Source organism: Salmo salar, chromosome 01 (genome assembly GCF_965601325.2).
Source record: "Salmo salar chromosome 01, fSalSal1, whole genome shotgun sequence".
Taxonomy (NCBI): domain Eukaryota; kingdom Metazoa; phylum Chordata; class Actinopteri; order Salmoniformes; family Salmonidae; genus Salmo; species Salmo salar.
Genome location: NC_138291.1, coordinates 179,390,001 through 179,417,500, shown reverse-complemented (window position 1 = coordinate 179,417,500; position 27,500 = coordinate 179,390,001). Strand labels below are relative to the sequence as shown.

Below are 27,500 nucleotides of genomic sequence, written 5' to 3'. Positions count from 1 at the left end.
AACAGACGGTTCACTCTGATGGTCACGTTGGTCCCTGACAGCTCTCCTTGGCATGCCCTCTCTGGTCTACCGAATACCGACCTGTCCAAATCTCACCAAGCACCATAGATGATGCCACATTTCAGAAAAACAAAAGAAGTGTGTGTGTGTGTGTGTGTGTGTGTGTGTGTGTGTGTGTGTGTGTAGGGGGGTGGGCAGTAGCTTGTAAACAAAGAGGCTGAGTAAACATAGTTCTGGCTGGTTGAATTGAATTACGGCAAACTGACATTTCACTTTACGTTCAGGAAAAGCTAATAAAACAATTGAACTAGATGCAGCACGGAAAGTTCATAGAGAAGACTATGAACAAAGACAGTCATAGAAGTGGCTGAGCATGTTGAATAAAGGTGATCAAGTGAATGTCAGATCCCAGCCTATCCCAGGGCCTCATCTGTGGTGCTGAACGGCTCTCTCAGTCTATCTGGACCAGAACATTGGATTGTCTCATGTTGGTAACCAAATGTGAACTAAATCAAAGGGCTGTACTACCCTTCATCAAATGCAGGTGTCAGAGAGTGGGGTGGATTCCCTCAGGCACCGTGCAACAGCTTGACAGGCCCAGTGTATCTATCTAGACCCAGTGTATCTATCTAGACCCAGTGTATTTATCTAGACCCAGTGTATTTATCCAGACCCAGTGTATCTATCTAGACCCAGTGTATCTATCTAGACCCAGTGTATTTATCTAGACCCAGTGTATCTATCTAGACCCAGTGTATTTATCTAGACCCAGTGTATTTATCCAGACCCAGTGTATCTATCTAGACCCAGTGTATCTATCTAGACCCAGTGTATTTATCTAGACCCAGTGTATTTATCCAGACCCAGTGTATCTATCTAGACCCAGTGTATCTATCTAGACCCAGTGTATTTATCTAGACCCAGTGTATTTATCTAGACCCAGTGTATTTATCTAGACCCAGTGTATTTATCTAGACCCAGACCCAGTGTATCCATCTAGACCCAGTGTATTTATCCAGACCCAGTGTATCTATCTAGACCCAGTGTATTTATCCAGACCCAGTGTATCTATCTAGACCCAGTGTATTTATCTAGACCCAGACCCAGTGTATCTATCTAGACCCAGTGTATCTATCCAGACCCAGTGCATCTATCTAGACCCAGTGTATCTATCCAGACCCAGTGTATCTATCCAGACCCAGTGTATCTATCCAGACCCAGTGTATCTATCCAGACCCAGTGTATCTATCTAGACCCAGTATATATATTTAGACCCAGTGTATCTATCCAGACCCAGTATATATATTTAGACCCAGTGTATCTATCCAGACCCAGTATATATATCTAGACCCAGTGTATCTATCCAGACCCAGTATATATATCTAGACCCAGTGTATCTATCCAGACCCAGTGTATCTATCCAGACCCAGTGTACCTATCTAGACCCAGACCCAGTGTATCTATCTAGACCCAGTATATATATTTAGACCCAGTGTATCTATCCAGACCCAGTATATACATTTAGACCCAGTGTATCTATCCAGACCCAGTATATATATCTAGACCCAGTGTATCTATCCAGACCCAGTGTATCTATCCAGACCCAGTGTATCTATCTAGACCCAGACCTAGTGTATCTATCCAGACCTAGTGTATCTATCCAGACCCAGTGTATATATCCAGACCCAGTGTATCTATCCAGACCCAGACCCAGTGTATCTATCCAGACCCAGTGTATCTATCTAGACCCAGACCCAGTGTATCTATCTAGACCCAGTGTATCTATCCAGACCCAGTATATATATCTAGACCCAGTGTATCTTTCCAGACCCAGTGTTTTCGTACAGGACCCTCTTGACCCTTAAGAGGAAATTGAGTCAATTTCCTTGATGTAGCTATAGCACAACAACACAACGGCCAACTCACTGAGTCCCAGGGGAAAATGTACCTGGTCTTACTGTGGACAACCCAAGAGGTAGGGAGACATTCGTGTGTTATGTTTTCCTTATTATATTGTGCTCATGTAAGCCCCCCGATTTCCAGAAGAAGAAAAAAGATGTATAATTCATATCAAACAGAAAATACCATCCATTTTAGAAAAGCTAGTTTGAGTCATGGAACAAAAATCCCATGTTTTTTTCCTTTAATATGGTTAACAGACCCTGCTCTTTAGTGCTCTATACATGAAAGACTTCCGGTTGGTTCCATGAGAGAGAAAAACAAAAATAAAAACGGAACCAGATTTAAAAACTAAAACTACTAACATATTTAAAATATATACGAGGAGGAAGTAATGATAAGATGATTAGTAATAATACGTAATAAGACAGAATAAAATATCTGATGTTTGTAGCAATTCTTTTCATAGTCAGTCCAATGATTTCTAATTTTGTAAAGCAGTGAGGGGAGGCATAAGTGAAGTTGGTTACTGTGTTATAATTCATACATTAGTGCCAACTTCAAACCATTTCCTTAACATATGCAAAAAATGTTAATGTCTCTGGCTTCTCTCTGGCAACATGAGGTATTCATCACAGCGTAGTGTTGCAGAGTGGAGCGACATTTCTCTTCTTGTGGCATTTGGTTCTGGAATGCGGAGAGGAAGCAGAGAGAGAGAGAGAGAGAGAGAGAGGGAGAGAGGGAGGGAGAGAGGGAGAGAGCGAGAAAGACAGAGAGAGAGAGAGAGAGAGAGAGAGAGAGTGCAGAGAGAGAGATAGAGGGAGAGAGAGAGAGGGAGAGACGGAGGGAGAGAGAGAGAGAGAGGGAGGGAGAGAGAGAGAGAGAGAGAGAGAGAGAGAGAGAGAGAGCGAGAGGGAGAGAGAGGCAGAGAGAGAGGGAGGGGGGAGAGAGAGAGAGAGAGAGAGAGAGAGAGAGAAAGAGCAGAAAGGTAAACAAATCGGGATCTGCCATTAGATGGGGACAGAAGATAAACAGATGAGAGGACAAGGAGTGAAGGAGGTGACAGGTGTTAGTCAGACGGGTTAGGAGGTTAGTTGGGTCCCCCTTACCTCACCTCTCCTGTGTCTCCTCTCTCCTCTCCTGTGTCTCCTCCCCTCTCTCCTCTCCTCTGTCTCCTCTCTCCTCTCCTCTGTCTCCTCTCCTCTCCTGTGTCTACTCTCTCCTCTCCTCTGTCTCCTCTCTCCTCTCCTCTGTCTCCTCCCTCTCTCCTCTCCTCTGTCTCCTCTCCTCTCTCCTCTCCTCTGTCTCCTCTCTCCTCTCCTCTGTCTCCTCTCTCCTCTCCTCTGTCTCCTCTCTCCTCTCCTCTGTCTCCTCTCCTCTCCTCTGTCTCCTCCCCTCTCTCCTCTCCTCTGTCTCCTCTCCTCTCCTGTGTCTCCTCTCTCCTCTCCTGTGTCTACTCTCTCCTCTCCTCTGTCTCCTCTCCTCTCTCCCTCTCCTCTGTCTACTCTCTCCTCTCCTGTGTCTCCTCTCTCCTCTCCTGTGTCTACTCTCTCCTCTCCTCTGTCTCCTCTCCTCTCTCCTCTCCTCTGTCTCCTCCCTCTCTCCTCTCCTGTGTCTCCTCTCTCCTCTCCTGTGTCTACTCTCTCCTCTCCTCTGTCTCCTCTCTCCTCTCCTCTGTCTCCTCTCTCCTCTCCTCTGTCTCCTCTCCTCTCTCCTCTCCTCTGTCTCCTCTCCTCTCTCCTCTCCTCTGTCTCCTCCCTCTCTCCTCTCCTCTGTCTGTGATTGGGAGTCCCATAGGGCGGTGCACAATTGGCATAGTGTCGGCCGGGGGTAGGCCGTCATTGTAAATAAGACTTTGTTCTTAACTGACTTGCCTTAGTTAAATAAAATTTAAAATATGTGTATAGCAGCACTTCTAGGACCAGAGAGAGAGAGAGATACAATGTTAAGGACACGTGGTTCCAAAGATAATTTCCGTTTGGATTTTGGAAAAACTGTGGCAGTATAGAAGAGTGATAATGACGTGTCAATGTTTCCCAGGCCTGGAAACACACACACACACACACACACACACAAAGACACGCCAGAGAAGCAGCAGAAGGATAAATAATCGCGTCCTAGTCTTCATCCCGGCCAGGGGCGTTGGACCCTCACAGCAGGGCCCATAGGATTTACACTACGGAACTCTCTATTGCTTCCAGCCTTTCTTTATGTGTGTGTGTGTGTGTGTGTGTGTGTGTGTGTGTGTGTGTGTGTGTGTGTGTGTGTGTGTGTGTGTGTGTGTGTGTGTGTGTGTGTGTGTGTGTGTGTGTGTGTGTCACTACGCTCCTCTCTGTGCAGCATCAAAAAGACAGCAGGCACCCCGAGACATTCAATCATGTCCTCCTCCTCCTCTTCCTCACCTCTCCTCCCTCTTTCCCCTGGGTCGTGGCCAAGTATCGCCCTGCTCCCCCAATCACCCTGAAAACACAACTGAACCATTCATCCTCTGTTCTCCTCCACTACTCTCCATACCTCCACTGACAGGCCCATTCTCCTCCACTACTCTCCATACCTCCACTGACAGGCCCATTCTCCTCCACTACTCTCCATATCTCCACTGACAGGCCCATTCTCCTCCACTACTCTCCATACCTCCACTGACAGGCCCATTCTCCTCCACTACTCTCCATACCTCCACTGTCAGGCCCATTCTCCTCCACTACTCTCCATACCTCCACTGACAGGCCCATTCTCCTCCACTACTCTCCATACCTCCACTGACAGGCCCATTCTCCTCCACTACTCTCCATACCTCCACTGACAGGCCCATTCTCCTCCACTACTCTCCATACCTCCACCGACAGGCCCATTCTCCTCTGTTCTCCTCCACTACTCTCCATACCTCCACTGACAGGCCCATTCTCCTCCACTACTCTCCATACCTCCACTGACAGGCCCGTTCTCCTCCACTACTCTCCATACCTCCACTGACAGGCCCATTCTCCTCTGTTCTCCTCCACTACTCTCCATACCTCCACTGACAGGCCCATTCTCCTCCACTACTCTCCATACCTCCACTGACAGGCCCATTCTCCTCTGTTCTCCTCCACTACTCTCCATACCTCCACTGACAGGCCCATTCTCCTCTGTTCTCCTCCACTACTCTCCATACCTCCACTGACAGGCCCATTCTCCTCTGTTCTCCTCCACTACTCTCCATACCTCCACTGACAGGCCCATTCTCCTCTGTTCTCCTCCACTACTCTCCATACCTCCACTGACAGGCCCATTCTCCTCTGTTCTCCTCCACTACTCTCCATACCTCCACTGACAGGCCCATTCTCCTCCACTACTCTCCATACCTCCACTGACAGGCCCATTCTCCTCCACTACTCTCCATACCTCCACTGACAGGCCCATTCTCCTCCACTACTCTCCATACCTCCACTGACAGGCCCGTTCTCCTCCACTACTTTCCATATCTCCACTGACAGGCCCATTCTCCTCCACTACTCTCCATACCTCCACTGACAGGCCCATTCTCCTCCACTACTCTCCATACCTCCACTGACAGGCCCATTCTCCTCTGTTCTCCTCCACTACTCTCCATACCTCCACTGACAGGCCCATTCTCCTCCACTACTCTCCATACCTCCACTGACAGGCCCATTCTCCTCTGTTCTCCTCCACTACTCTCCATACCTCCACTGACAGGCCCATTCTCCTCCACTACTCTCCATACCTCCACTGACAGGCCCATTCTCCTCTGTTCTCCTCCACTACTCTCCATACCTCCACTGACAGGCCCATTCTCCTCCACTACTCTCCATACCTCCACTGACAGGCCTATTCTCCTCTGTTCTCCTCCACTACTCTCCATACCTCCACTGACAGGCCCATTCTCCTCCACTACTCTCCATACCTCCACTGACAGGCCCATTCTCCTCCACTACTCTCCATACCTCCACTGACAGGCCCGTTCTCCTCCACTACTCTCCATACCTCCACTGACAGGCCCATTCTCCTCTGTTCTCCTCCACTACTCTCCATACCTCCACTGACAGGCCCGTTCTCCTCCACTACTCTCCATACCTCCACTGACAGGCCCGTTCTCCTCCACTACTCTCCATACCTCCACTGACAGGCCCATTCTCCTCTGTTCTCCTCCACTACTCTCCATATCTCCACTGACAGGCCCGTTCTCCTCCACTACTCTCCATATCTCCACTGACAGGCCCATTCTCCTCTGTTCTCCTCCACTACTCTCCATACCTCCACTGACAGGCCCATTCTCCTCTGTTCTCCTCCACTACTCTCCATACCTCCACTGACAGGCCCATTCTCCTCCACTACTCTCCATACCTCCACAGACAGGCCCATTCTCCTCTGTTCTCCTCCACTACTCTCCATATCTCCACTGACAGGCCCGTTCTCCTCCACTACTCTCCATATCTCCACTGACAGGCCCATTCTCCTCTGTTCTCCTCCACTACTCTCCATACCTCCACTGACAGGCCCATTCTCCTCTGTTCTCCCCCACTACTCTCCATACCTCCACTGACAGGCCCATTCTCCTCCACTACTCTCCATACCTCCACTGACAGGCCCATTCTCCTCTGTTCTCCCCCACTACTCTCCATACCTCCACTGACAGGCCCATTCTCCTCCACTACTCGCCATACCTCCACTGACAGGCCCATTCTCCTCTGTTCTCCTCCACTACTCTCCATACCTCCACTGACAGGCCCATTCTCCTCTGTTCTCCTCCACTACTCTCCATACCTCCACTGACAGGCCCATTCTCCTCTGTTCTCCTCCACTACTCTCCATATCTCCACTGACAGGCCCATTCTCCTCTGTTCTCCTCCACTACTCTCCATACCTCCACTGACAGGCCCATTCTCCTCTGTTCTCCTCCACTACTCTCCATACCTCCACTGACAGGCCCATTCTCCTCCACTACTCTCCATACCTCCACTGACAGGCCCATTCTCCTCTGTTCTCCTCCACTACTCTCCATACCTCCACTGACAGGCCCATTCTCCTCCACTACTCTCCATACCTCCACTGACAGGCCCATTCTCTTCCACTACTCTCCATACCTCCACTGACAGGCCCATTCTCCTCTGTTCTCCTCCACTACTCTCCATATCTCCACTGACAGGCCCGTTCTCCTCCACTACTCTCCATACCTCCACTGACAGGCCCATTCTCCTCTGTTCTCTTCCACTACTCTCCATATCTCCACTGACAGGCCCGTTCTCCTCCACTACTTTCCATACCTCCACTGACAGGCCCATTCTCCTCCACTACTCTCCATACCTCCACTGACAGGCCCATTCTCCTCCACTACTCTCCATACCTCCACTGACAGGCCCATTCTCCTCTGTTCTCCCCCACTACTCTCCATACCTCCACTGACAGGCCCATTCTCCTCTGTTCTCCTCCACTACTCTCCATACCTCCACTGACAGGCCCATTCTCCTCTGTTCTCTTCCACTACTCTCCATATCTCCACTGACAGGCCCATTCTCCTCCACTACTCTCCATATCTCCACTGACAGGCCCATTCTCCTCTGTTCTCCTACACTACTCTCCATACCTCCACTGACAGGCCCATTCTCCTCCACTACTCTCCATACCTCCACTGACAGGCCCATTCTCCTCTGTTCTCCTCCACTACTTTCCATACCTCCACTGACAGGCCCATTCTCCTCTGTTCTCCTCCACTACTCTCCATACCTCCACTGACAGGCCCATTCTCCTCTGTTCTCCTCCACTACTCTCCATACCTCCACTGACAGGCCCATTCTCCTCTGTTCTCCTCCACTACTCTCCATACCTCCACTGACAGGCCCATTCTCCTCCACTACTCTCCATACCTCCACTGACAGGCCCATTCTCCTCTGTTCTCCTCCACTACTCTCCATACCTCCACTGTCAGGCCCATTCTCCTCCACTACTCTCCATACCTCCACTGACAGGCCCATTCTCCTCCACTACTCTCCATACCTCCACTGACAGGCCCATTCTCCTCCACTACTCTCCATACCTCCACAGTCTTCGACTTGAAAAAAAAGCAATGTTCTTATTTGCCTTGTTGTTGTTGTTGTTGTTGTTGTTGTCGTCGTCCCGCACCCGTCTGCATGTGTGTATTACATGGTTGTTATGGTTAAGTCTAGGAGACCAGCTGGACAAGCAAACCATGCAGTTTACTGCATGTCTGGGAAGCAGGGGAACGGGCTATATACACACACAGTGTTAGGCTCAGGGCTGTCTTCATTGTCTGGATAATGTCATAGCGTGACATATGCTAACAGTGTTAGTGAGACCACAAGAGCGCAGTAAAAAAACGACAGCCTACTATCCCAGAGAACACATAAACCTGCAACGGACGGGGACTTTATCAACAAACACAAACTACCAATTTGTCTTCATAATTAAAATAAAAAAAATTAAAAACATGGATATTGTATAACCCGTATTACCTAAAACCCAAAACACACTAAACATATCGCTCAATGAAACCTATTGAGAGACAGGATATTTTAGCGTTTTCTGTGGTGAGGGCCTAGGTTGAAAAACGTCTGAAACAGAATATTCCCACTTTGTGTTATGCCTCATTCAAATCTTTGAAATTATGATTATGATAATTCCTTAGACTTTAGATTGATCTAAAACAAGTTTATTGAATATCTGTTATGCCGGGGAGTAAATTGGGAAGGAGGGGATTTGGTTCCCAGATTAATTTCTGGCCAAATGTAACAAACCACTAGGAATAGAAAGATACAAATTGATGTAAATCAATGAAATACCAAAATAAAAAATACCAACACAGCATAAAATTGAGACAGAGACGAAGAATGATGGAGAATGAGCTGTAATACCAACACAGGGCTGGAGGGGAGATGTAATACCAACACAGGGCTGGAGGGGAGATGTAATACCAACACAGGGCTGGAGGGGTGATGTAATACCAACACAGGGCTGGAGGGGAGATGTAATACCAACACAGGGCTGGAGGGGAGATGTAATACCAACACAGGGCTGGAGGGGTGATGTAATACCAACACAGGGCTGGAGGGGAGATGTAATACCAACACAGGGCTGGAGGGGTGATGTAATACCAACACAGGGCTGGAGGGGAGATGTAATACCAACACAGGGCTGGAGGGGTGATGTAATACCAACACAGGGCTGGAGGGGAGATGTAATACCAACACAGGGCTGGAGGGGAGATATAATACCAACACAGGGCTAGAGGGGAGATGTAATACCAACACAGGGCTGGAGAATGAGATGTAATACCAACACAGGGCTGGAGGGGAGATGTAATACCAACACAGGGCTGGAGGGGAGATGTAATACCAACACAGGGCTGGAGGGGTGATGTAATACCAACACAGGGCTGGAGGGGAGATGTAATACCAACACAGGGCTGGAGGGGAGATGTAATACCAACACAGGGCTGGAGGGGTGATGTAATACCAACACAGGGCTGGAGGGGAGATGTAATACCAACACAGGGCTGGAGGGGTGATGTAATACCAACACAGGGCTGGAGGGGAGATGTAATACCAACACAGGGCTGGAGGGGTGATGTAATACCAACACAGGGCTGGAGGGGAGATGTAATACCAACACAGGGCTGGAGGGGAGATATAATACCAACACAGGGCTAGAGGGGAGATGTAATACCAACACAGGGCTGGAGAATGAGATGTAATACCAACACAGGGCTGGAGGGGAGATGTAATACCAACACAGGGCTGGAGAATGAGATGTAATACCAACACAGGGCTGGAGAATGAGATGTAATACCAACACAGGGCTGGAGAATGAGATGTAATACCAACACAGGGCTGGAGAATGAGATGTAATACCAACACAGGGCTGGAGAATGAGATGTAATACCAACACAGGGCTGGAGGGGAGATGTAATACCAACACAGGGCTGGAGGGGTGATGTAATACCAACACAGGGCTGGAGAATGAGATGTAATACCAACACAGGGCTGGAGGGGAGATGTAATACCAACACAGGGCTGGAGGGGTGATGTAATACCAACACAGGGCTGGAGAATGAGATGTAACACCAACACAGGGCTGGAGGGGAGATGTAATACCAACACAGGGCTGGAGAATGAGATGTAATACCAACACAGGGCTGGAGGGGAGATGTAATACCAACACAGGGCTGGAGAATGAGCTGTAATACCAACACAGGGCTGGAGGGGAGATGTAATACCAACACAGGGCTGGAGAATGAGCTGTAATACCAACACAGGGCTGCAGGGGGCAGGAGAGCTAACAGAACACTACAGCTTTCCTGTTACCAAGATCAGTATTGTACCTTCTGCTAGACCTGACTCCATTTAATTAACTCTCTCCACTTTAAACAACATCAGATACAGGAACCAACGGGAATAAGAAATCAAAACAGCCCTGATGTGAAAGATTTAGACTGTTGTCTCAACAGCTCGGTAAACCTATCTAACCATCTCTTTCTAATGTGTGATGATATCTGTCTGTAGACCCTCAATACAAAGACACTGTCTAACATGGATTATTGATCAAATATCAATTGATTTATACAACGGAGATCAATTGATTGCCACAAAGGTTAGGAAAATGACCTGTATATTCAAGAATGTTCTAGAATCACAGGTGATTGTGAAAACATTTGTAGCCTTTTTCATTTTTATCAAGGTTCAATTTTTTTGCAGAAATTGTTTAAAAAATATATATATATATATATATATTTCTCAATTACTAATAAAATCCTATGAGTCATTCGGTATAATAGTCCATCGGGTCAACTGCCAAATGTCCGAAATGACAAATGACACTTTCTCCATCTTGTGAAAGAAAGGAAGAAAGAAGCAACGCATTACACCGTGTAAATAACTGATAAAACGTCTACTGTTTCTAAAACACCATTAAGCAAACGTAATAAAGGACAAACAACCATATAGATCCTATTCAATTACTAGAGAGGCTATGCCACCATTCTACAGGGAGGACAAACTGCACCTTGCTAATGTAAACTAGCTTTCCATTGATATCTTACCACATTATTCCAAGGTTTCTCTCTAGTGACAGCGCAATTGTTCTTTAAGTAAATCAACTTCACTAACAAACACAAATTTGGCATATAAAAGAAAGATCCAATCAAGAGTTTTATTTTTTATTTTTTTTATCAGAGTAGGTACCAACTAGGGTCAAGTGAAGATCATTGAGACATAAAATAGTTTTTGGCCACTGATGAAAAAGGTGGATGTTTAAGACATAGGTCATCCCTGTTTATTCATTTTTTGTAATGACGGACACTACAGAAAAGTTGGATAGATTTTAAGAGAAATGAAGAATATGAACAGGTGCATCTGGAGTCAACACTACATCTATGTTACCGTGCTAATGAACAAAGACATGCTCAACAACAATAAAAACACAAACGACATATAGCTTTTGCAGCTTTTATATAACAATAGACCTGAAAAACGTCCTGACAGGAGACCAGGGAAAGCATGTTCAATTCATGTACTATCCATCAGACATTGTGCAGGAAAAAAATGCAAAATGTTTTTGTCTATATGTCTTGAATAAAGAAATATCTGTCTATTTTAATTATACAAATTTACCTATGTAAGAAATAAATGTATTTCTAAAATAACAATAAACAAAATCTTTATAAATTATATATGATAGATATGATAACAATATAAATAAATGTTTATAAATTATACAACAGCTTAGTAGATATGTCAAATTGAGATCCACTGATTGACAATCAAAATAAGTACATTTGTAAAAAATTAAATATAATTTTAACAAAAGGTATGTTACCGGTAGCTTTACGGGGAGAACAGTTTTTTGACTCGGCATTCCTGGCATCTTTCCACCTTGTCCTAAATATGTTTTAGAATTTGTAATGATTTAATATTTAATACGTAAGCTCACTAACAAAGTGGTGCTATTATTGATTGAATACACTTCCCTGTTGAAAATAAATAGTAATTTGATTGTAATATAATTTATCCACACCAGCAAATGTCGCATTACAGCAAAGGTCTTGGTAATCTTTGTTGAACAAAAACGACATGCACCGAAACCCAGCTGTGTCCTTCAGAATAAGTCTAGTGGGGGAATACATTTGTCACCGAAGCAAAAAAAGCATTGCAAAAAATAGATAAAGAAGTTATGTCAGAAAGAAAGACACTAACTGACACAAAACTTACAGTAAAAACTGAGTAGGAGCTTTATGGTAACAGGCCTTGAAAATGCCAAATGCATGAAAACGTCTTTCAGCGAGGCTGTCTTGCTGGCCAAGTCAAGGCATTCTCAGGCCAAAGCCCCCACAACCACAACATTACGTACAGCAACAAAAATATAAACTGTAAAATCTGCTTTCAGTTGGCAACGAGACAGAAAAAAAACCTGTCGTGACTACTCCAACCTGGTGGAAACAAAACAGGCTTCAGATCTCATTCAAAACGGGCTTCTGATCTCAATACATTCAAACGGCCCGAGATTTGTCTTCTCTATTCTACTCTGAACCTGACGAAGAAGTATCCCTTATAACATCACTTGAGGCATAACAAAAGATTAACAACATTGGATTTCGCCAAATGCTTCTTTGGGAAGGATTTGTTTTTTTCATGCTACTTTTCTCCCAGTGAGGGAAACCAAAGACAATACAACACAAACCTAGTGCTGTAGACTCCCACAGAGCTTAGAGACTGTAGCAAAGGCCTTCTTATGACAAGCCATATATTTTAGCATCATTAACTTCTAATTAAGTGGGTATAAGCTTCAAACAATAGCCATCTCAATGTCCATACAATGTCCTCTCCTGAACTTACGGAAATAATAGCAAGCTGTTTCTACAAAATCACAGTTTTTCTAAAGATATATCGGTGGTGTGTATTTCTCTCACAGGAGTATTTTAGTTCAGCGCATGAAACCATGCCGTTAGGAAATCTAATACAATTGATTATATATTTAATGTATATCGCATAATATAGTCTAATGTAATATACAGTGGGGTTTGAAATTATTGACACCCTTGATAATGATGAGCAACAATGATTGTATAAAATAAATAAAATACTGAGCTATATTGTATGCAAAAAACCCCCCCCAAAAAAACCATAATATTTTATACTAATATAATTGCTCAAAGAAAAGTAGAGGTCAAAATTATTCACAAAATACACAAAACACAAGATTTGTATAAATAAAGTAGTCAAAAGTATAATATTTGGCCCCATATTCCACCGCAATGACTACATCAACCTTGTGACTCTGCAGACTTGTTGGATGCATTCGCTGTTAGTTTTGGTTGTGTTTAAGATATTATTTTGTATCCAATAGAAATTAAGGGTAATTCATGTATTGTGTCAGTTTGGAGTCACTTTTATTGTAAATAAGAACAGAATATGTTTCTAAACACTTTTACATTAATGTGGATGATACCATGGTTACGGATAGTCTTAAATTAATTCTGACCCCTACCTTTCTGAAAATAATAAATGGTTACTTGTTAAATAAAATCTCTTTCTCTGAGCAATTGTATTAGTATAAAATAATATAATTTCCCTTTTTTTTTTTTGCATACAATATTGCTCAGTATTTGAATGATTTATTTTATACAGTTATTATTGCTGATCTTGATCAATGGTGTCAATCATTTCGGACACCACTGTATATTAATACAATTCATTATGATCGTTGTTGATCAGAAAAATAGAGAAAACTCATAGGAATAGAAATGTGTTTGTGTACAATTATTTCAAGCCACAGTTCAACACAGCATTAAAAATAAAATAAAAATATGACTTACTGAGGAAGGCAAACCGGGAGGAACTTTCCGAACTTTCTTTGTCTGAACCTCTGAAAATACACAACAATTAAAAAACAGTTCAGGGTCACATTTTTATTGATAACCTCATAATAGTTTTCTATTGAAAATATCCATTCATATGATCAAGACTAAACAAACTCAATAACTTATCTAACCACTTCACAAAATAATACAGCTTATTGGGCCTGGCTAAATAAAGAAGGAAGCCTTAGCATGACAACATACAATCAAGTAAACTACAAATTTAGAACACTAAATAATTCACTTCATATTGGGGGGGGGGGTAGGACATTTTGTCAGCCGGTAACTGTCAAGCTAAATACCTGCCGGTCTCACGGTAAATTGACCGTTAATTATCATAAACACGTTTAGCATCTCCTGGCTTCCATTGATGCGGACCTTTGAAACATCTACATTTTAATATTTTTTTTTTTAAAGTCTAATAAACCCCATTTAATATAGACTAAACCATCACAATAAATCCATGATTTATTTTAGTCAAGTCTAAAGAAACATTATGATATGAAGAAAATGTAGTCTATTTCAGAAGAACAGAATAGTCATCCTTATGTTAGGCCCTGATGTGGCTATGCCAAATGGCTGTGGGCTACACTAGTTCATTTAACAGACAAGATTTGCTTATAATTCCTGTGGCATCATTTTATATTATTTTATAGTAAGAAGAATACAGTTGAACATTGCTGAATAAAATAGAAAGGATACTTTTCCAGAAACGATTTCCGAGGTAGTGTGCACGTGGTTATTCTTCGTTCAGCGTTTAGCATAGTGATAATTTGCTTAATTTAGAGTTATTTATGCAACTTTAGTTATGATACAAACCTTAGGCTATTTGTTTTGATTTGTAATACATTCTAAGGCTGCATGATGCGACTTAATGATGATTTGAAAAGTCTAATGAGAGGCTTGCACTCTGCTCTGTTTCTTACGCAGGTTGCACACACTTCATCAGTCTCTCATTCACAACTTGACAAGCACTAGACAATATTCTCACCCATTCAACTATTTTCAATTTAAACTGGTCTTTAAAATATAGCCTACTAATATATATGTGTGAAAAAAAACATGTAATCTGTAGCCTGCACTGGAATAGTGAATGCAGGAAGCGGTTGAGTTTTTAATATGCCAGGTAAACTACACCGGTTCTAAAGTGGATTAATGTGCTTAATTGTAAGAGTTGAGACATAAATATATCATTACAAAAGAGCTGTGATCCTCTTTTAAATAGTGGCCAGTCAAAAACGCAATTGCACTTATAAGAACACGTTTCACTAGGGGGTCCTAAGGCCTATAGGCCATGCTTAGAGTTATTTGGCCACTTTAAAGCTCGGACACACCAGTAGGATTGTCAAACGTTTGCCTGCCGACAGTACACCTCTGAACAGAGTGTAGTCAGTCAATCTCTTTTTTTTTGTGTTCACACAGCAAAGACCTTGGAAGACGTCATCTACTCAGCCTTGTTATACTACTCCAAACCAGAAGGTGGCAGTAGCGTTGTTTGGCAATACCTATCTATGCATATTGCTTATGGTCTAGATTCCAAGCTATCTGTGCTAATGTTGCTATTTTGTAGAATTCCCTTGTTGATACTAGCCAGATGGCCACAACTACCAAGCAAGATGATGAAGAAACTATTTAATTCCCTTTCCATAATCCCATACTGCCAGTGCTCAGCCCATTGCCAAAACGTTTAGCTAGCATATTCGCTAGCTAGCACAAAATATCTAGCTAGCTAGCTAAGGACACTGCACTAACATCGGCAGCTAACACAGGCAGCTGTTTAATGGAAACTAGCTAATCCATTGTGATGCCATTATAATGTCAATACTAGCTACAGTGGTTAGCTAGCTTGGAGGAAGTATTCAGTGTTGTGTGCATTGCGTCTGTGCACTCAGCTAGCTACCATCTCATAGCTTACATTGCATATGAAGTGTGACTGGCTCATGCTGATGCATGCGACCCATCAGACTGTTCTCAATTTAATCTTGTCTTTACATTTACTAAATAAAATATGTGTGAAAGTTTTGATTTAGAATGGGCCATTATCATGCACCTGTCGGAAACAGGGGAAAGGGAGAAAAATACTTAATTCATATGCACTTGAATAGCGAATGGAGGACGCTTTTCCCGCGGTTCATTTTCATGCCGCCCAGGTAGGCTACTCCAGTTGTAAAGAGAAGCAATGTGCTTAATATTAAGAAAGCTGAGAAATAAATTGAGATCCTCCTCTTTCTAATAGAGGCCATCACAACTCAATTGCATATTCTATAGTAATGTAGCGCCAACATAGACTTATAGGAACGCTTATTTCATTCCATGCATCAACCAGTTATGAGGAGCTGGTTCTCGCTGCCCAACAGGTGATCCTATTCCAGTCAAACTCTGGATGCCAGAGCTCTCATTAACGCTGTGATTGGATTTTCCATCGCATTTGCATTGATGTCAGAGTGATTAGATGGACAATAGAGCGCTGAGTACCAGGCAGTTAGCGACTGGTCGTTAGCAAGTTTGGTAGGTTACTAATGACCATCAGCAGCATCAGAACAAAGTTTTGGAGAAGCCTAGTTACTGTGACTCAACGGTCACGTGGAATTTCACTGCGGTCATGACTCCTGACTGCCGGTGTGGCGGTAATCCGGTCACCATAACAGTCCTGATTGGGGGCTGACACCTCTTAAAGCTGCCCACTGCAAGGCATGATATTTATCGTCACTATTTATCATTTCCTCTTTCAGGTTTTCCACCCAAACAATGTCACACGGAAGCTTTTGACTTGCCAAGAAGTCTGACTGACTGTGGATATTTAGAAAGGATAATATTCATTAAAAAGCCATGTAGATCGAACACACGCAACTTGTGTGACAGTTCATGATCAATACATTTCTTTATTTTTTTTAAAAACAGCTTTGATATTAAAATAGACTCGGTCCTGATATTATATTTATTATAAAGATAACTATACTTAAGTGTGAAATTGATGTGTAAAAAGTTCTCCTGTACTACATGGATATCATATTATAACCCAACAGGTAGCGTTCTCCTGTGTATAGACTGATGGTGACATGACATCAGGTAGCGATATATACAGGTAGCGTTCTTCTGTGTATAGACTGATGGTGACATGACATATACAGAAGCAAAAGTCTCTTAGGCTGTTCAACGGCCCTCGCGAACGCACGTCCAGTGAGACCACAGCGAGAGAGGTAGGAGGGATGGGGCAGTGGGAGGAAGAAGAAAGGGGAAGAGGAGGAGGTGGAAGAGGAGGAGGAAGAGGAGGAGAAAGAGGAGGAGGTGGAGAGGAGGAGGAAGAGGAGGAGGTGGAAGAGGAGGAGGAAGAGGAGGAGGTGGAAGAGGAGGAGGAAGAGGAGGAGAAAGAGGAGGAGAAAGAGGAGGAGGTGGAAGAGGAGGAGGAAGAGGAGGAGAAAGAGGAGGAGGTGGAAGAGGAGGAGGAAGAGGAGGAGGTGGAAGAGGAGGAGGAAGAGGAGGTGGAAGAGGAGGAGGAAGAGGAGGAGAAAGAGGAGGAGGTGGAAGAGGAGGAGGAAGAAGAGGAAGAGGAAGAGGAGGAAGAAGAGGAGGAGGAGGAAGAGGAGGAGGAAGAGGAGGAGGAAGAAGAGGAGGAGGAAGAGGAGGAGGAAGAAGAGTATGAGGAAGAAGAGGAGGAGGAAGAAGAGGAGGTGGAAGAGGAGAAGGAAGAAGAGGAGGAGGAAGAGGAGGAGGAGAAAGAGGAGGAGGAGAAAGAGGAGGAGGAGAAAGAGGAGGAGGAAGAGGAGGAGGTGGAAGAGGCGGTCGAAGAGGAGGAGGAAGAAGAGGATGAGGAAGAAAAGAGCAGGCGCTGAGAGCCTGGCGGAGTGGTGTGAGGGTTGGGAGCTGAGAGCCTGGCTGAGTGGTGTGAGGGTCGGGAGCTGAGAGCCTGGCTGAGTGGTGTGAGGGTCGGGAGCTGAGAGCCTGGCTGAGTGGTGTGAGGGTCGGGGGCTGAGAGCCTGGCTGAGTGGTGTGAGGGTTGGGAGCTGAGAGCCTGGCTGAGTGGTGTGAGGGTCGGGAGCTGAGAGCCTGGCTGAGTGGTGTGAGGGTCGGGAGCTGAGAGCCTGGCTGAGTGGTGTGAGGGTCGGGGGCTGAGAGCCTGGCTGAGTGGTGTGAGGGTTGGGAGCTGAGAGCCTGGCTGAGTGGTGTGAGGGTCGGGAGCTGAGAGCCTGGCTGAGTGGTGTGAGGGTCGGGAGCTGAGCTCACCCATGTTGTCGCTGTGCAGTGGTCTCCGGCGAGGGTTGTTGTTGTAGTGCTGGTAATACTGGGACCCAGGCTTGGTGGGCGACACAGCCCCAGGGCTGCCCATGCCCATTTCACCTCCCAGGAGACTCGGCTGTAACACACAGGACAGAGAGACGTTAACAGACAGGACAGGACAGAGAGACGTTAACAGACAGGACAGGACAGGACAGGACAGGACAGAGAGACGTTAACAGACAGGACAGGACAGAGAGACGTTAACAGACAGGACAGGACAGGACAACACAGGACAGAGAGACGTTAACAGACAGGACAGGACAGAGAGACGTTAACAGACAGGACAGGACAGGACAGGACAGGACAGGACAGAGAGACGTTAACAGACAGGACAGGACAGAGAGACGTTAACAGACAGGACAGGACAGGACAGGACAGGACAGAGAGACGTTAACAGACAGGACAGGACAGAGAGACGTTAACAGACAGGACAGGACAGGACAGGACAGGACAGAGAGACGTTAACAGACAGGACAGGACAGGGAGACGTTAACAGACAGGACAGGACAGAGAGACGTTAACATACAGTAAACACAGGAACACACCGGTCATTAAGCGTAATGTAACCCTCGCTGTGAACTCCAGTGTGAAGTCAGGTTGAGGTGCATGAAGTGAGCGGCTCAGAAAACTACAATCCTCACACACAGTCATCGACAACAGAACGTAGAGTAACATAAAGTAACATAAAGTAACATTTAGAACAAGTAGCACCTTTGTTTTAAAGAAGCACTTCACTGAAGGATTAACAGTTCAGAGTTAGAACGTTAAAAACATCAACGACAGGTGTTAAAATAATAGGACACTGAAAAATACAAATTATTATTACACAAACTATCCGAAGATAATTGAAATATTCACAAGGTTGTATGGAATCAATAAAATACATTGTCAAGGTTTTAAGTTTCAGCACATGCTGACCTTTACATATGTCTTCAAATCTTGAATCTCAACTCTAATAAACAAAATTAACAAAAAAGTAAATAAAGTTTTCATTTCAATCTACTTATTTAATAACTAACTACACCTGGTATACATTTTTTTTTTTTTTTAAATGACCTTGATAACGAAAGCAAGGTAGTGTCCATATCAGGACGATGTCAACCAGAAAGCCCAGCTCAGAGTCTGATATCGAGTAACTAGCATCAATGAATATAGTCCACTTACCCCAAGAAACCATCATATCTCCTGATTAAACTCTGCTCGACTAACATTGTTCTCCTAATCAAGTTAAATTATTCACCGACAACAAGCGCGTTAATAATTCTTACGAAAGAAACAAGAAAGAAAGAAAGTTGCAGAAGATGGACTAGAGTGTTCCTGCTGGGCGACGATGACAGGAGAGCAGTGTATTCCCCCTCCCCCCCAACTTTTAAGGATATACTTGTTCAAACTTCCCAGCAACTGAACTAATTAGTGTAGTTGATCAAGTAGAGAAAGTGTTTGCCCTAATCTGAATTCCAGTCACTGGGGCTCTCACAACAGAGTTAGACATGCTTCACTAGATCTCAATTCACATGCTAAACAGACTAAATAGGCCAATTACAGGCCTGCTCCTGGGTCCCCGTTAACTCTGTCTACCACCCAAATGGTGCCCTATTCTCTATATAGTGCACTAGGATCCATAAGGCTCTGGTCAAAAGTAGTGCACTATATAAGGAATAGGGTGCCATAGGGCTCTAGTCAAAACTAGTGCACTATATAGGGAATAGGGTGCAATTTGGGAGATACCCTGGGAAAATAAGACGGGGGGCCTTCAGACTGCTAAAACAAAAGGACTCTTGTCTTACATAAAGTAAGTCAACCCCCCTCCACCCACCATCACCCCCACACCATCACTCAACCCCCCTCCACCCCCCCCACCCACCATCACCCCCACACCATCACTCAACCCCCCTCCACCCACCATCACCCCCACACCATCACTCAACCCCCCTCCACCCCCCCCACCCACCATCACCCCCACACCATCACTCAACCCCCCTCCACCCACCATCTTGCATCACCATCACCCCACCACCATCACTCCACCCCCCTCCACCCACCATCACTCCACCCCATCACCCCACCACCATCACCCCACCACCATCACCCCACCACCATCACTCCACCACCATCACTCCACCCCATCACCCCCACCATCACCCCACCACCATCACTCCACCCCCCTCCACCCCCCTCCACCCACCATCTTGCATCACCATCACCCCACCACCATCACTCCACCCCATCACCCCCACCATCACTCCACCACCATCACTCCACCCCATCACTCCACCACCATCACTCCACCCCATCACCCCACCACCATCACTCCACCCCATCACCCCACCACCATCACTCCACCCCATCACCCCACCACCATCACTCCACCCCATCACCCCCACCATCACCCCACCATCAACCCCACCACCATCACCCCCACCATCACCCCCACCATCACCCCACCACCATCACCCCACCACCATCACCCCACCACCATCACTCCACCCCATCACCCCCACCATCAACCCCACACCATCACTCCACCCCATCACCCCCACCATCACCCCACCACCATCACTCCACCCCATCACCCCCACCATCACCCCCACACCATCACTCCACCCCATCACCCCACACCATCACTCCACCACCATCACTCCACCACCATCACCCCACCACCATCACTCCACCACCATCACCCCCACCATCACCCCACCACCATCACCCCACCACCATCACTCCACCACCATCACTCCACCCCATCACCCCCACCATCACTCCACCCCATCACCCCACCATCACCCCACCACCATCACTCCACCCCATCACCCCACCACCATCACTCCACCCCATCACCCCCACCATCACCCCACACCATCACTCCACCCCATCACCCCCACCATCACCCCACACCATCACTCCACCCCATCACCCCCACCATCACTCCACCACCATCACCCCACCACCATCACCCCACCACCATCACTCCACCCCATCACCCCCACCATCAACCCCACACCATCACCCCACCACCATCACCCCACCCCATCACCCCCACCATCACCCCACCACCATCACTCCACCCCATCACCCCACCACCATCACTCCACCCCATCACCCCCACCATCACCCCACCACCATCACCCCACCACCATCACCCCACCCCATCACCCCCACCATCACCCCACCACCATCACTCCACCCCATCACCCCACCACCATCACTCCACCCCATCACCCCCACCATCACCCCACCACCATCACTCCACCATCACCCCCACCATCAACCCCACACCATCACTCCACACCACCACCCCACCCCATCACCCCCACCATCACTCCACCCCATCACCCCACCACCATCACCCCACCACCATCAACCCCACACCATCACTCCACCCCATCACCCCCCACCATCAACCCCACCACCATCACTCCACCCCATCACCCCCACCATCACTCCACCACCATCACTCCACCCTATCACTCCACCACCATCACTCCACCCCATCACCCCACCACCATCACTCCACCCCATCACCCCACCACCATCACTCCACCCCATCACCCCACCACCATCACTCCACCCCATCACCCCCACCATCACCCCACCATCAACCCCACCACCATCACCCCCACCATCACCCCCACCATCACCCCACCACCATCACCCCACCACCATCACCCCACCACCATCACTCCACCCCATCACCACCCCCACCATCAACCCCACACCATCACTCCACCCCATCACCCCCACCATCACCCCACCACCATCACTCCACCCCATCACCCCCACCATCACCCCCACACCATCACTCCACCCCATCACCCCACACCATCACTCCACCACCATCACTCCACCACCATCACCCCACCACCATCACTCCACCACCATCACTCCACCACCATCACCCCACCACCATCACTCCACCACCATCACCCCACACCATCACCCCCACCATCACCCCCACCACCATCACCCCACCATCACTCCACCATCACCCCCACCATCAACCCCACACCATCACTCCACACCATCACTCCACCCCATCACCCCCACCATCACTCCACCCCATCACCCCACCACCATCACCCCACCACCATCAACCCCACACCATCACTCCACCCCATCACCCCCACCATCAACCCCACCACCATCACTCCACCCCATCACCCCCACCATCACCCCACCCCATCACCCCACCACCATCACTCCACCCCATCACCCCCACCATCACCCCACCACCATCACTCCACCCCATCACCCCCACCATCACTCCACCACCATCACTCCACCCCATCACCCCACCACCATCACTCCACCCCATCACCCCCACCATCAACCCCACACCATCACCCCACCACCATCACTCCACCCCCACCATCACCCCACACCATCACTCCACCCCATCACCCCCACCATCACCCCACCACCATCACTCCACCCCATCACCCCCACCATCACCCCACCACCATCACTCCACCCCATCACCCCACACCATCACTCCACCCCATCACCCCACACCATCACTCCACCCCATCACCCCCACCATCACCCCACCACCATCACTCCACCCCATCACACCTTCATTAATCACCCCACCACCATCACTCTCCTCCTCCTCTCCTCCTCCTCCTCCTCCTCTCCTCCTCCTCTCCTCCTCCCCTCCTCCTCTCCTCCTCTCCTCTCCTCCTCCTCCTCTCCTCCTCCTCTCCTCTCCTCTCCTCCTCTCCTCCTCTCCTCTCCTCCTCCTCCTCTCCTCCTCCTCTCCTCTCCTCTCCTCCTCTCCTCCTCCTCCTCTCCTCCTCTCCTCCTCCTCCCCTCCTCTCCTCCTCCTCTCCTCCTCTCCTCCTCTCCTCCTCCTCTCCTCCTCTCCTCCTCCCCTCCTCCTCCTCTCCTCTCCTCCTCTCCTCCCTCCTCCTCTCCTCCTCTCCTCCTCTCCTCCTCTCCTCTCCTCCTCTCCTCCTCTCCTCATCTTGCCCAATTTCAGAGATAACGATCTGTTGTACCCAGCTGGCATCCAGCGCATGATATTAACTAAGATAAATGACAAGCACCTGAACGGAGGAGAGAAGAGAGAGAGAGAAGAGAGAGAGAGAACAGAGAGGAACTCTCCCGTGAAGGATTAAGGCTCCTTGCCTTGGCATTTATAACACAGGTGTAGACATTTATAACACAGGACTATGTTTGCATCCCATTTGGCACCCTATCCCCTATGTAGTGCACTACTTTAGACCAGGGGGCCCTATAAAGGGAATAGGGTGCCATATGAGACTTGAACATGCCTCCTTGAGCACCAAATGACGATTATCAAAAGGAGAGGAGGTCATTGAGAAATTATTTAGAAGAAGAAAACAAATGGCACCAAAGACAGAAAAAAGATATTAAAAATAAAAAGAAAAAAGTATTGAAGCACAAATAAATCACACGGGAGCCTGAAGAAAATAACGCCGCCAAACGGAAAAAAGGGGTAAATAGTTTGAAGTCAAACGCAAATAAACAAAAGGTATTTTTCTCTGATAGCAGTACTATAATCTGGATGGATATGACAACAGTATTACTGGATGACAGACAGGGGACACAAGTGGAGCTCCCCAATGGAGACTAAACCTCACTTTGGCAGTAGAGTAGGAGCATTACCATAGGGCTTTACAGGAGGAGATTTACCATAGGGCTTTACAGGAGGAGGATTACCATAGGGCTTTACAGGAGGATTACCATAGGGCTTTACAAGAGGATCATTACCATAGGGCTTTACAGGAGGAGAATTACCATAGGGCTTTACAGGAGGAGGATTACCATAGGGCTTTACAGGAGGAGGATTACCATAGGGCTTTACAGGAGGAGCATAACCATAGGGCTTTACAGGAGGATTACCATAGGGCTTTACAAGAGGATCATTACCATAGGGCTTTACAGGAGGAGAATTACCATAGGGCTTTACAGGAGGAGGATTACCATAGGGCTTTACAGGAGGAGGATTACCATAGGGCTTTACAGGAGGAGGATTACCATAGGGCTTTACAGGAGGAGGATTACCATAGGGCTTTACAGGAGGAGCATAACCATAGGGCTTTACAGGAGGAGCATAACCATAGGGCTTTACAGGAGGAGAATAAACATAGGGCTTTACAGGAGGAGCATTACCATAGGGCTTTACAGGAGGAGAATTACCATAGGGCTTTACAGGAGGAGGATTACCATAGGGCTTTACAGGATGAGATTTACCATAGGGCTTTACAGGAGGAGCATTACCATAGGGCTTTACAGGAGGATTACCATAGGGCTTTACAGGAGGAGGATTACCATAGGGCTTTACAGGAGGAGAATAAACATAGGGCTTTACAGGAGGAGCATTACCATAGGGCTTTACAGGAGGAGGATTACCATAGGGCTTTACAGGAGGAGCATTACCATAGGGCTTTACAGGAGCATTACCATAGGGCTTTACAAGAGGACTACCATAGGGCTTTACAGGAGGAGGATTACCATAGGGCTTTACAGGAGGAGGATTACCATAGGGCTTTACAGGAGGAGCATTACCATAGGGCTTTACAGGATGAGAATTACCATAGGGCTTTACAGGAGGAGCATAACCATAGGGCTTTACAGGAGGAGCATTACCATAGGGCTTTACAGGAGGAGCATTACCATAGGGCTTTACAGGAGGAGCATAACCATAGGGCTTTACAGGAGGAGCATAACCATAGGGCTTTACAGGAGGAGAATAAACATAGGGCTTTACAGGAGGAGCATTACCATAGGGCTTTACAGGAGGAGCATTACCATAGGGCTTTACAGGAGGAGGATTACCATAGGGCTTTACAGGATGAGATTTACCATAGGGCTTTACAGGAGGAGGATTACCATAGGGCTTTACAGGAGGAGCATTACCATAGGGCTTTACAGGAGGATTACCATAGGGCTTTACAAGAGGAGGATTACCATAGGGCTTTACAAGAGGATTACCATAGGGCTTTACAGGAGGAGCATTACCATAGGGCTTTACAGGAGGAGGATTACCATAGGGCTTTACAGGAGGAGCATTACCATAGGGCTTTACAGGAGCATTACCATAGGGCTTTACAAGAGGACTACCATAGGGCTTTACAGGAGGAGGATTACCATAGGGCTTTACAGGAGGAGGATTACCATAGGGCTTTACAGGAGGAGCATTTCCATAGGGCTTTACAGGATGAGAATTACCATAGGGCTTTACAGGAGGAGCATAACCATAGGGCTTTACAGGAGGAGCATTACCATAGGGCTTTACAGGAGGAGCATAGACATAGGGCTTTACAGGAGGAGCATTACCATAGGGCTTTACACTAGGAGGATTACCATAGGGCTTTACAGGAGGAGCATTACCATAGGGCTTTACACTAGGAGGATTACCATAGGGCTTTACAGGAGGAGCATTACCATAGGGCTTTACAGGAGAAGCATTACCATAGGGCTTTACAGGAGGAGCATTAGGGGTTGTAGTTGTAGTACAGTAGGAGTATCTAGCTGTGTTGTACTAGTTATCTAGTGGTTGTAGTACACAAGGTGGCCCAGAAGAGGAAGATGGACCCTGGAGATGGAACATGACAAGGTGGCCCAGAGGAAGATGAACCCTGGAGATGGAACATGACAAGGTGGCCCAGAGGAAGATGGACCCTGGAGATGGAACATGACAAGGTGGCCCAGAGGAAGATGGACCCTGGAGATGGAACATGACAAGGTGGCCCAGAGGAAGATGGACCCTGGAGATGGAACATGACAAGGTGGCCCAGAGGAAGATGAACCCTGGAGATGGAACATGACAAGGTGGCCCAGAGGAAGATGAACCCTGGAGATGGAACATGACAAGGTGGCCCAGAGGAAGATGGACCCTGGAGATGGAACATGACAAGGTGGCCCAGAGGAAGATGGACCCTGGAGATGGAACATGACAAGGTGGCCCAGAGGAAGATGAACCCTGGAGATGGAACATGACAAGGTGGCCCAGAGGAAGATGGACCCTGGAGATGGAACATGACAAGGTGGCCCAGAAGAGGAAGATGGACCCTGGAGATGGAACATGACAAGGTGGCCCAGAGGAAGATGGACCCTGGAGATGGAACATGACAAGGTGGCCCAGAGGAAGATGGACCCTGGAGATGGAACATGACAAGGTGGCCCAGAGGAAGATGAACCCTGGAGATGGAACATGACAAGGTGGCCCAGAGGAAGATGGACCCTGGAGATGGAACATGACAAGGTGGCCCAGAAGAGGAAGATGGACCCTGGAGATGGAACATGACAAGGTGGCCCAGAGGAAGATGGACCCTGGAGATGGAACCCAGTTTTTCTCAACCCGGAAATTGCCCCATTCTTCCAAGAGCTCACTGAGTTTGAATGAAGACCTGAAGTAAGCACACACACACACACAACACACACACACACACACACACACACACACACACACACACACACACACACACACACACACACACACACACACACACACACACACACACACACACACACACACACACACACACACACACGACACCAGCTTGATGTGTCCGCTGTCTTTTTACCTACAGAGTAACAATGCTCTCTGTCTCTCATTCCATTCTATATTTTTCTATGCTTGTCCAAGGAGTGAGAAGAGGGGGGGGGGGGGGGGAGACCCTGATTATAGATCTACGATTGTACCTGATCCCAATTTAAACTCCTTCTTCTCGTCTCTCTCTCCCCCCGACACACAACAGGCAAACAAATACAGTTGTTTAATTATTGTTGTAATGATGCTCTTATTTGGTTACATATGTGTCAACTGTTATTACATCTATTGTCGATTCTATTGTTCATTTTATTTTATGTTGATACCTCATTTGAATAAATGTAATTTATGTAGAAATGTATTGTTATTCTTCATCTTTTCTTCTTTCATTGTACATTTACAGCATTATCCTGCCACCAGAATTACAGCTTAATACTGTAATGTTGCTTCACAGCATTATCCTGGCACCAGAATTACAGCTTAATACTGTAATGTTGCTTCACAGCATTATCCTGCCACCAGAATTACAGCTTAATACTGTAATGTTGCTTCACAGCATTATCCTGGCACCAGAATTACAGCTTAATACTGTAATATTGCTTCACAGCATTATCCTGCCACCAGAATTACAGCTTAATACGGTAATGTTGCTTCACAGCATTATCCTGCCACCAGAATTACAGCTTAATACTGTAATGTTGCTTCACAGCATTATCCTGGCACCAGAATTACAGCTTAATACTGTAATGTTGCTTCACAGCATTATCCTGGCACCAGAATTACAGCTTAATACTGTAATGTTGCTTCACAGCATTATCCTGGCACCAGAATTACAGCTTAATACGGTAATGTTGCTTCACAGCATTATCCTGGCACCAGAATTACAGCTTAATACTGTAATGTTGCTTCACAGCATTATCCTGGCACCAGAATTACAGCTTA

General features: G+C 46.8%; 1 protein-coding gene across 4 annotated transcripts in view; it reads right to left on the bottom strand.

Moving 5' to 3' along the window:
• LOC106572331 (transcription factor 4) overlaps window positions 1–27,500 on the bottom strand; it is a 536,793-nt gene that overhangs the window by 299,542 nt on the left and 209,751 nt on the right. For 3 of the 4 annotated variants that reach the window (XM_082956961.1, XM_082956962.1, XM_082956953.1), the window contains exons 7-8: window positions 17,990–18,119; window positions 13,724–13,773 (exon numbers count right to left, since the gene is read on the bottom strand). In XM_082956961.1, the coding sequence (XP_082813087.1) occupies window positions 13,724–13,773; window positions 17,990–18,119 (180 nt within the window). Of the gene's footprint in view, window positions 1–13,723; window positions 13,774–17,989; window positions 18,120–19,207; window positions 19,356–27,500 lie in introns of those variants that run through there. The other variant, XM_082956963.1, reaches the window with a different exon arrangement.